Below are 12,080 nucleotides of genomic sequence, written 5' to 3'. Positions count from 1 at the left end.
CCTCGTCGCCAAAAATAAATCTCTCCCAGGAGCCCAAGAAGAGATTTGCATACGAGGGCGCACAGGCCGCGCCCATGGCTGTGCCACGCCTCTGTAGGTAAAATTGGTCTTTATAGACAAAAAAATTATGGGTAAGTACGTAGTGCAGCAGCTCGAGGATAAAATCACAAAGCGGGCCGTCACGGTCGGAGGCCCCCAGGAACAGGCGGACCGCGTCGATGCCGTGTTGGTGATCAATACAGGTGTACAGGCTCTCCACATCGGCGGTCACCATCAAAGTATCATGATCCACAAAAATGCCGTCGACCCTAGCCAGGGCGTCCGTTGTGTCCCGCACATATGAAGGTAGTGCCTCCACCAAAGGTTTAAGATAAAAGTCGATAAATTGGCATATGGGGTTACAGAGCCCCCCAATGCCTGACACAATAGGACGCCCCGGGGGGTCGAGGGCACTTTTGTGGATTTTAGGAAGCAGGTAAAAGGTCGGGACCTTGGGATATTTAACCGTGAGACCCTCAAGTACCTGCTTAGTAATAATATCTTTATCCAGAGCTCGAACCAAAATACCCTGGAGACCAAAAGAGAGAAAGAGGCCAGAGGATTGCAAGATAGTCTGGAGTAAGTATTGGGGTCCCTCAGTTGTCTGAGGGCTTCCCGTTCGTATTTATCCTGAGGCCAGATCACAATGTCCCCCCCCCCCTTGTCTGCTGGCTTAAAAATAACGTCAGGCAAGGACTGTAATTGAGATAAAGCCAGACGTTCTTTATGTGTCAGATTGTCATATCGTCTCCTCGTTGAGAGTTTTTTGAAGTCCTCACTGACACATCTAGTGAAGACCTCAATTGCAGGACTTAGAGACAAGGGGGGGAACCTTGTAGACCTGGGTAAGGATGAAGAAGGAAATCTATTGGTATTTGAACCAACCTGTTCGTCCAGAAGATCCTGCAAATTCTGGAGAGTCTCCCTCTCGGTCTCACTCATGGGTTCACATAAATTCCTGTTATGATGTAATTTCTTCAACAGTAATTTACGGGAGAATAGGTGCAGGTCCTTTACTGCTGTGAAAAAATGAAATGAGTTAGTGGGAGAAAAAGATAATCCTTTAGATAAAAGTTTTAACTGGACATCAGTAATCTGATGAGAAGATAAATTGACTACCTGGAGCCCTCCCTGGGAATCGGATGATACCCCACCACTAGTTTTAGATTTGGCAGTCTGTCTCGTGGTCCTTTTGAAATTAGATGAACCGCCTGAGGCACCACTCTGTTTGGCATTTTTTGGAGTCACCTCCTCTTCTCCTGAAAAGTTGGATCTGATGGATGTCGAGCGTGACCTGGAATATGACGAATTTCTAAATGGACGCCTTGATCGCTCATTACTATTCCGCCACCTGTAGACCCGCGAGAGCCTTTTGTCTTCCACATCTCTCTGAAACTTCTTACTCTTAGTGGTCTGAATTTCATTAGCCCATTTCTGAGAGAGAGAATCCATCTCCTCGTTGAATTTTTTGAGGGCATCATTTGTCATATCCCTCCGCAGAGTAACCTGTAACTCCTCTATCTCGACTTCAAGGGAGGTCAGAGATTCCTGATTCATATTTTTCAGTAGTTCCAGGAAACCTCTCGAGCATGTATTAGTTAGAGTTTCCCATTTATTCTTAAAGGTCTCATCTTCCATAGGAAAGGAGGGGAAGACCTGCACTCGCAGACCTCGGGGTATCAGGTCCTTTTGTAAATATTTTTCTAGGAACGCATGGTTCCACCAGATACGTGTTCTTTTCCTCAAAAGATCCTTAAATTTATTAATGACATCTTGTACATTCCTATCAGGTCCCACAGAACACCCTTCAGTTTCGTCCTGCACAGTATCATTGATTAAAGCCCGCCAGGTCTGATCGCAAGCATGAAAGTCCATTTTGACACAGAGGTCAACTGTGAAAAACACAGAGATAATTAGTAACCACAAAAACCTCTTTGACATATTTCGTCAGATATACAGGCTATAATTAGCCTATCAAACACAGAGTATACCCACTCAGAGCAACATATTATAAAAGCAGGAACACGAGTTATAATGGGTATATATCAAGAAAAAAAATCCAAAATTTATTGAAAGTTCACACAATACATATTACACATACATAGTATTCAAAGAAACATACATAAAATGATACATGTACAGAGACAGGACCTCAGGGTAACCAGAACCCACCAAACAAACCTAGTCATAAATGCCTATTAGTTAGCTCTCTAAGGTGCATGTGCAAAGTGCTATGGCATTGGCATTGGTAAGGCCGCCTCCCATGTGCTGTGCTGGCACAGGTATATAGACGATATTTTCTTTCTGTGGGATGGTACGGTGCAGCAGCTCGGGGAATTCATGGAGACGCTGAATCGGAATTCACTGAACATATTTTTGACCTATAATTACGACGTCAAGAAGGTTAACTTTTTGGATGTCAGTTTAAGAAGTTGATACAAATAGGTCTATCCAAACAGATGTATACCGTAAACCGACATCTGTGAATTCCTTGATTCATGCGTCTTCAGCTCACATTTCCTCTACCATTAGGGCCGTCCCGGTCGGACAGTTCCTTCGGATGAGGCGGATCTGTTCGTCAGATGCTAGATTCGAAACACAGGCCTCTGAGCTCAAATCTAGGTTTGTGGCACGTGGCTATTTGAATCGGTGTATCAAAAATGGTTATCGTAGGGCGCGGGCGACTCCACGCAGCGACCTTCTTAAAAGTACCAGAGCTCGAACGGATACCACCAACTATGGACCTATTCGGTTCATATTGACATTCAACCATGAATGGGAGGATATGCGGCAGATCCTTTCTAAGCACTGGTCTATCCTGAGTACTGAGCCTTCCCTGGGAACATTTTTGGGTGATCACCCTCTTATGACTGCAAGGAGGTCCAGAAACTTAAAGGACCTTCTTGTTAGAAGTCATTATGTGCCGACTGTGAGGCACCCATTTGGCTCTAAAGGTCCAATACCGGGTTCTATACCATGTGGTTGCTGTCTTGCCTGCGCAAATGTCCTGCGCTGCTCTAATTTCTGCAGTTCCGATGGCAGAAAAACCTTTGACATAAGACATAGGATCTCTTGTGGTAGCACAAATGTGATCTACTACGCCACGTGTGGGTGTTCTAAGATTTATGTAGGACTTACGTCAAGAGAACTTAGAGTAAGGGTGCGAGAGCATGTGCGGGACATTTGCGCGGCCAAGACGGCGACCGTCGTGAACCTCCTCAAAACTGTCCCCCGTCATTTTAGACAACATCATAACAGTGATCCATCATCATTCCAGGTGAGGGGGATAGGCGTAATTCATCTTGAAATTAGAGGGGGGGATTATAAGAAAATATTGGCACAGGTCGAAGCAAAATGGATCACCATACTTGATACCCTGACCCCTAGGGGTTTAAATGAGTCCCTGTCCTTTTCCTCTTTCTTAGGGCCCTGATTGTTATACATTTTTGTGCATTTTGCTGTACTTGATTTCTCCTAATGGTTACCCACAGCTTTTTATTTTTGTTTTTGGGTGTTTTTAGTTTTATTGTTTTTAACCCACTACTTATCTCTTTTGTGTTGTTTACTTTTTTGTATGTTTATTATTCTACTTATGACCCTACAGTGGGACCTATGAATCTGTGGGCCTTCACTTTCTCCATCTATGTCTGACGCTGGATTCTGTTTAAAGAGTATACCATCTGTATCATCGAAGTAGTCGTTTGGGAGAATGTGGCAGAGGACATCTTATTGACCGACAGAGAGAGATGTTGCCTTTTGATTTAAATTTATATAGTCATATGATGTACGGTTTGTTACTTTTTCCGCACTGCTGACATATGTCTGTATGCCTCTGTTTATGTCCCATATGGCATCTCTGTGCTCTGTACCTTTATTTTTACTGTCAGCATCCTGGGCTTAACAGCAGCTTCAGCGTCATTCATTGGCGATACAGTGGTGGTGGTGCGGCCCGGGTCTCCTGTTATGCATCGGCGCGTCTCTCTGCTTCACTCGCACGCCCGGGGATTTTCCTCGTTCCCCGCGCGTGCGCAGTGCGGTGCGACGCTCCGGTGCACTTCCAGGACCTGTGGTTCGCGGTGCGCATGAGCCGCTCAAAAACCACTTGGATTGGCCCATATCGGACATGTGATTCATCCTTTGACCCATAAAAGGTCCTACTGATGGGGGATTAGGTACTCCCTTGACAAAGCGGCCAAATAGGGACGCGAAACGCGCGTCGGGGGGGCTTTCTAACACACCCAACCTTGAATCCTCCAACCCCTGCTAGTGGTGAGTTGTTGCCTACCTCCTATGCTATATTTATTGCCTGACTGCGGTACTATGCCTGCATATAGGTCTTTTTGGTAGGCATACTTACCAATGCCATAGCACTTTGCACATGCACCTTAGAGAGCTAACTAATAGGCATTTATGACTAGGGTTGTTTGGCGAGTTCTGGTTACCCTGAGGTCCTGTCTCTGTACATGTATCATTTTATGTATGTTTCTTTGAATACTATGTATGTGTAATATGTATTGTGTGAACTTTCAATAAATTTTGGATTTTTTTACTTGATATATACCTATTATTATAACTCGTGTTCCTCCTTTTACAATATGTTGCTCCGAGTTGGTATACTCCGTGTTTGATAGGCTAATTATAGCCTGTATATCTGACGAAATATGTCAGAGGTTTTTTTGTTTACTAAATATAGGTAGTAGCAGTCCACTAAAATGCCTGTTTTGACATTCCCTAGCAAGGCAAGATTTTTTAAAGTTGATATTAGAAAGGTCCATGAATGTTCCATTAAAACGTTTATGCACTCATAGCTCTCTGGTTCCTGCTTTTTGAGACTCCAAAGGTGAGTCTACCATACACTGTAGCATAGAAAATGAAATAATGGAATACGTCAGTTTTACAGCAAATTGCTTCTGCCTCTCCAAATTTCATCTGTTATGCCAGTGGTTTAGTTTATTGAATGTATTTTTTTCCCAAGTAGGAAAGTAGACCACATTATCATGCTGCTGCAATGCAGGTATCACTCCTCTGTAGCACCACCTAGAGTGGACCCTCTGGGTGGTGATACCAGAGCCCCCTGAGCAAGTGGACCTAGTGAAACACCCACCCCTATACAGGGAGCATCAGGGGCAGGCTCAAAGGGGACAATAGCACGATGGCCGGAACCAAAGGGGTGGCCCGTAGGGGACAGATCCACAACAAGGAATAGGACTAAGATGATGGAGGGCACAGGGACAAGGTGTGATGGCAAGGAGCCAGTAGCAATGCAGTAACAGCGGAAAGGGATGTAGATGTAGATACAGGATCTGAGGACCAGAAATCAGGGGGACAAGGAGGATTCCAGGGACCTATGGGAGCCACAGGGAAGGCAGGCACTAGAAGAAAATAAGAGCACAGCAGGGTAAACACCAACGAAGAACACATTAGGGAGTGAACAGGGACCTGAATAAAGAGACTAGTAAGAGCACCAGCATCAGCGCTGGCAATAGAGCAAGTACAAACAATAATCAGGCACCTACCCTAGCATGGAGCAGCCTGAAATACCCGGTCGTGGCCACCTTGACGGGGCTGTGCTTCCGGGTCATGACCTCCCCGCCGCACAAAGTGCTGAAGGAGCGCGCGGCCGGGACCCAGGGCGCATGCGCGAGCAGCGGGACCTCCGGCAACCAGGAAGTGCTGGCAAGACTCGACGAGGAACCTGCACATCACCGTGCTGGGGAGCAGGGGGGACAAGGTGGGAATCACAGGCAGCGGAATATGTAACAGCAGGTAGAAGCTAGCTCCGCTAGGTGGTGATTGAATGGAGAGAGGTTATGCACACAGATGAAGCATACCTACTGTGCAGCAGTGAAGCTACCACCAGGTGGCAGCAGACAAGTCATAAACAAGCCTGGTAAAATCCAAGACTGAAGTTCAGTACTAAAGGAATAAGCAAACTCGGGGTCAAAGACAAGCCAGGGGATCAGTAACGGTCAGGAGCGGATATGCCAAAGACAAGAGAAAAAAGCAGGTCAGGATCCAAGCCGAGTTCAAGTACCAAGAAGTCCAGACACAAAGGGGACACACAGAGACAGGACAGGGTATAACACAGACACGGGTCGAGCAGGAATAACAGCAGGACAAGTCAGGGAGTAAGCTACTCACGCCTTAGGCAGAACTATAACTGACACCACCTGCAGGATGCAGTGAAGAGAAATGGCCAGCCTGAAGCCAAAATGAGGCAGAGAAAAGTTAACCTTTGACATGATCAGAGCGGGAAAGAAAGACAGAATACAAAACCTGGTCTGGATCATGACACACATTTTATACACTTAATATTACCATATGCATTGAAGGGTCTCTGTTAGCACAGGATGACTGTTCAAACCAAGTCCCACCGCTCTGTGCATTATAGCGGGGGCCAATCATTTAACTACACTTTCTCCCCTGCTTGGATTCGCTGTATCTCCACCATTTTGTGGCTCTATAAAGCCAGAGCTATCAATCAAAGAAGAGCAGGGATACAGGTAGGTGGGACGGTGCGCTTAAATATTATGTAATTGGTTTGAGCAGTCCTGTGCTAACAGACTCCCTTTTAAATGTTTGCAGGGTAAGCAAATCTGGGATGCACACCTATAAGATGAAATATGTTGATCATGGATATGGGTATATGTATTAAACTGTACAGTGGAGATGAGGGCAATTACCTGTGCGACTGATTTATTAGGTGCAGTAACTGTGCCAAAGACAATTTATTTGTGCTCAACTTGTGAATCATGTTTGGTTGTGATTGAGTTATTTTTTAATCCTGTTTATGAAATGTGATCTTTTAAAATCTTGCAAAAGATGTTCTACATGTCATCAGGAGGTCGGTGTAAGTAACATCACGTGAAATGTAGTAAGCGAATAAGCCAGTAAGCCAGAATTGATCTGATGATTAGTTATGTGACATAGTACTTTCGCAAACACTGGGAAGGGAAGTTGGGTTCTCATTTTTTTGTGACGTGGTTAAGGAAGAGAGAAAAAACAGACTGAAGTCATCTATCTGATGGTATAAATTATGTGCATTGTTTCAATTTGATTGTTTAATGAAACACTAGGCATACTGTGATTTTATCAATTTTAGGTGCAAGTTCATGTTGATAGAGATCCTTCCAGACTCTGCAAGCTTACTAAAGGATGGGAGGAGCGCTGTAAAAACATTGGCCCAACCGGATCTGCTCCATTAGCACATATTCCACACCGGTAATACTGATTTATATATTTTAAGCACAGTTCAGGGCTGGATCTATCATAAGACAGATGCCACCCATGCCCGACTTTGCCTTATGATTTACTCCTTTGTGGTTTCTGTCATTTTGTCAGGAAGAAAAGTGATGCATATGCAAAGCTGTTCTTAAACATTTGGCGAAATCTGAAGCTGTGGTTCTGAATGGAAATGCCTGAACACAGCCTGAAAAAAAAAAAAAAAAATGAACAGATCAGTTCCTTTATTTCACACTGAGTGAGTGAGGGGCGCATAGTATAGCAGTTAGAATAGTGCTAGTGCAAGAGACTAGTTAGTCTGTACGATGAGAATATTCAGAGGTCATTCCTCAAGGTACTCCTTCTTTGTTCGGTTTGAATGGTGAGTGGATTAGAAAGGAACTTTAAAAAGTGATGCAGAATAGTGTACAAAAATGTAAATCTTTCCAGTTTTTTTTTTAAATAAAATTAACTACGGTATTTGTCCTAAATTATATTTTTCAAGTAAATTAAATTTAGTAACGAATTCTTAAAATTTATAAAAATCTAATAAAAAAATTGATAGAGCATTTTAAATTTTATATATTCTTTTTATTTGTAGGGCTGTACCAACATGGAGACAAGGTTTATAATCTGCTACAATCTGAAGATTATTGGACTATTAGCATTCACTAACTACAATACAGGACATCATCTCCTTTGTGCTGCGTTAAATCTATACTACAACCGCAACTTGTAAATGCAGACTTGTAGTTGTTTAGTTCATTAATTTATAAAACCTGCGGCAGCTACAAGGATCAGTTTGACTTTGCCTTTCCATGATGGATTTTAAGGCATATTGCGGTTGAGAGTGATGTCTGACCACTGAACTGTACCACAGACGGCCGGCAATGGCACCTGATATGTAGGTTCACTAACATTGTAGCAGGGTTGTTTCAGTGTCCGTGTCCTTTTTTTTTTTTTTTTGAGTCGGAATCGATATAAAATGGACCTACTCCTGACTCCTAAAATACACAATAAATTGGATACACTAGTACAATACAGGATGTGCTGTAAATGTTTTCATAATAATTTGGGAAAGTTATGAAATGTCCTAGAAATGTTTGTTCTGTTCCTGATCTAAGGATCTCGGCTTTTAGCAGAGATGAATCTGTTCTGCAATTTACATTGAAGGAAATAATTATTCGATCCCTTGCTGGTTTTATATGTTTACCCACTGACAAAGACATGAACAGTCTATCATTTAAGGGTAGGTTAATTTTAACATTGAGAGATAAAATATAAAAAATAAAATCCAGAAAATCACATTGTATACATTTATGTGCGTTTGCAGTGAGAAATAAGTATTTGATCCCTCTAGCAAACAAGACTTAATACTTGGTGGCAAAACCCTTGTTGGCAAGCACAGCAGTCAGACGTTTTTTGTAGTTGATGATGAGGTTTGCGCACATGTCAGGAGGAAATTTGGTCCACTCCTCTCTGCAGATCAACTCTAAATCATTAAGATTTTGAGGCTGTCGTTTGGCAACGCAGAGCTTCAACTCCCTCCATAAGTTTTCTATGGGATTAAGGTTTGGAGACTGGCTAGGCTACTCCGTGACCTTAATATGCTTCTTTTTGAGCCACTCTTCTGTTGCCTTGGCTGTATGTTTTGGGTCATTGTGTTGCTGGAAAACCCAGCCACGATCCATTTTAATGTCCTGGCGGAGGGAAGGAGGTTGTCACTCAGGATTTTACGATACATGGCTCCATCCATTCTCCCATTGATGCGGTAAGGTAGTCATGTGCCCTTAGCAGAGAAACACCCCTGAAACATAAGGTTTCCACCTCCATGCTTGACAGTGGGGACGGTGTTCTTTTGGGTCATAGGCAGCTTTTCTCTTCCTTCATACAACGTGAGCTAATGCCAAAGACCTCAATTTTTGTCTCATCTGACCACAGCACCTTCTCTCAATCACTCACAGGTGTTCATTGGCAAACTTCAGACGGGCCTGCACATGTGCCTTCTTGAGCAGGGGGACCTTATGGGCACTGCAGGATTTTAAACCTTTACGGTGTTATGAGTTACCAATGGTTTTCTTGGTGACCGTGGTTCCAGCTGCCTTGAGATCATTAACAAGTTACCCTGTGTAGTTTTAAGCTGATCTCTCACCTTTCTCATGATCAAGGATACCCTACGAGGTGAGATTTTGCATGGTGCCCCAGATTGATGTCGATTAACAGTCATTTTGTATTTCTTCCATTTTCTTACTATTGCACCAACAGTTGTCTCCTCACCCAGCGTCTTACGTATGGTAGCCGATTCCATCTTTGTGCAGGTCTGTGATCTTGTGCCTGACATCCTTCTAAGACTCTTTGGTCTTGCCCATGTTGTAGAGGTTAAAGTCTGACTGATTAATTGACTCTGTAGACAGGAGTCTTTTTATAAAGGTGACTATGTAAGACAGCTGTCTTTAACCCTTTCACGACATGCGCCGTACTATTACTGCGCATGCCGTGTCACCCCCTTTGATGTGGGCTCCGGCGGTGAGCCCACATCAAAGTCGCGACATGTCAGCTGTTTTGTACAGCAGACATGTGCGCGCAATAGCGGCGGGTGAAATTGCTATTCACCCGCCGCTATTAACCTGTTAAATGCCGCTGTCAAACGCAGACAGCGGCATTTAACCGGCGCTTCCGGCCGGGCGGCCGGAAATTATGTCATCGCCGACCCCCGTCACATGATCGGGGGTCGGCGATGCATCAGGATGGTAACCATAGAGGTCCTTGAGACCTCTATGGTTACTGATGCCGGCCTGCTGTGAGCGCCCCCCTGTGGTCGGCGCTCACAGCACACCTGCATTTCAGCTACATAGCAGCGATCTGATGATCGCTGCTATGTAGCAGAGCTGATCAGGCTATGCCAGCTTCTAGCCTCCCATGGAGGCTATTGAAGCATGGCACAAGTAAAAAAAAAAAAAAAAAATGTTTTTAAAAATATGAAAAAAATATAAAAAATATAAAAGTTTAAATCACCCCCCTTTCGCCCCATCCTAAATAAAACAATAAAAAAAAACCTACACGTATTTGGTATCGCCGCGTTCAGAATCGCCCGATCTATCAATAAAAAAAAAAAGCATTAACCTGATCGCTAAACAGCGTAGCGAGAAAAAAATCCGAAACGCCAGAATTACGTTTTTTTGGTCGCCACGACATTGCATTAAAATGCAATAACGGGCAATCAAAAGAACGTATCTGCACCGAAATGGTATCATTAAAAACGTCAGCTCGGCACGCAAAAAATAAGCCCTCACCCGACCCCACATCACGAAAAATGGAGACGCTTCGGGTATCGGAAAATGGCACTTTTTTTTGCAATTTCACCGCACTTGGAATTTTTTTCCCGTTTTCTAGTAAAAGACATGGTAAAACCAATGGTGTCATTCAAAAGTACAACTCGTCCCGCAAAAAATAAGCCCTCACGTGACCATATTGACGGAAAAATAAAAAAGTTATGGCTCTGGGAAGGAGGGAAGTGAAAAACGAAAACGCAAAAACGAAAAAGGGCCGCGACTTGAAGGGGTTAATGCAGGTAGCGTGTTGATTAGGAGCGTCTAACTGGTCTGTAGGAGCCAGAACTCTTGATGGTTGGTAGGGGATCAAATACTTGTTTCTCACTGCAAAATGCAAATAAATTTATATAATTTATACAATGTGATTGTCTGGATTTTATTTTTGATATTCCACCTCTCAATGTTAAAATTTTAACCTACCCTTAAAATTATAGACTGCTCTTTGTCAGTGGGCAAATTTACAAAATCAGCAAAGGATCAAATACTTATTTCCTTCACTGTATGCATATGCTGAGTAGTGAGGCAGGGCTGTGGAGTCAGGATTCAGGGACATTGCGTAGTCGGAGGTTGGGCTTACTGATTCTACAGCCCTGCATTTTAGTCATGCTGTAGAAATATCTGTCAAGACATAATGACTTTGAGAAGTATTTAATTGTTATATCAGTGGTAAGACTGACAGTATATACTCGAGTATAAGCCGAGACCCCTAATTTTGCCACAAAAAACTGGGAAAACTTAATGACTCGATTATAAGCCTAGGGTGGGAAATGCAGCAGCTACTGGTAAATGTCAAAAATAAAAATGGATACCAATAAAAGTACAATTAATTGAGACATCAGTAGGTTAAGTGTTTTTGAATATCCATATTGAATCAGGAGCCCCATATAATGCTCCATACAGTTCATGATGGCCCCATAGGATGCTCCATATTAAAATATGCCCCATATAATGCTGCACAAATGCTGATTATGGCCCCATAAGATGCTCCATACAGACATTTGCCCCATACAATGCTGCACAAATGTTGATTATGGCCTCATAAGATGCTCCATAGACACATTTGCCCCATACAATGCTGCACAAATGTTGATTATGGCCCCATAAGATGCTCCATAGACACATTTGCCCCATTCAATGCTGCACAAATGTTGATTATGACCCCATAAGATGCTCCATACAGACATTTGCCCCATGTCTGCGATTAAAAAAAAAAAAAATTACATACTCACCTCTCGTCGCTCAGGCCCCCGCATTTGCTATAGTTACAGTGTGTAACATATACTCCCTTTTAAAACATATATATTTTATTTAGAGATAATCTAAAAAATACCACTTCCCAGTGAATACAGAAAAAATGAAATACACAAAACGAATCTAATAGTGCACCTTTCCTCACAAATGCCCTACACTCGCCTGCTATCCCTTCCTAGCAGTGGAGGTTGGCACCCTGATAGATTTTTGGCGCCCCCACTCCGCGACGGCTGACAC

General features: G+C 43.3%; 1 protein-coding gene across 1 annotated transcript in view; it reads left to right on the top strand.

The window, feature by feature from the left end:
• Positions 1-8,297, top strand: part of CCDC112 (coiled-coil domain containing 112) — a 75,647-nt gene extending 67,350 nt beyond the window's left edge. Inside the window, exons 9-10 of the mRNA XM_069753052.1 lie at positions 7,142-7,260; positions 7,862-8,297. Of these exons, the coding sequence (XP_069609153.1) occupies positions 7,142-7,260; positions 7,862-7,892 (150 nt within the window). The 3' untranslated portion in view covers positions 7,893-8,297. The remainder of the gene's footprint in view (positions 1-7,141; positions 7,261-7,861) is intronic.
• The last annotated feature ends 3,783 nt before the right edge of the window (positions 8,298-12,080 follow it).

Source organism: Ranitomeya imitator, chromosome 1, assembly GCF_032444005.1.
Source record: "Ranitomeya imitator isolate aRanImi1 chromosome 1, aRanImi1.pri, whole genome shotgun sequence".
Classification (NCBI taxonomy): Eukaryota; Metazoa; Chordata; class Amphibia; order Anura; family Dendrobatidae; genus Ranitomeya; species Ranitomeya imitator.
This window is presented reverse-complemented; position numbering and strand designations above follow the sequence as displayed.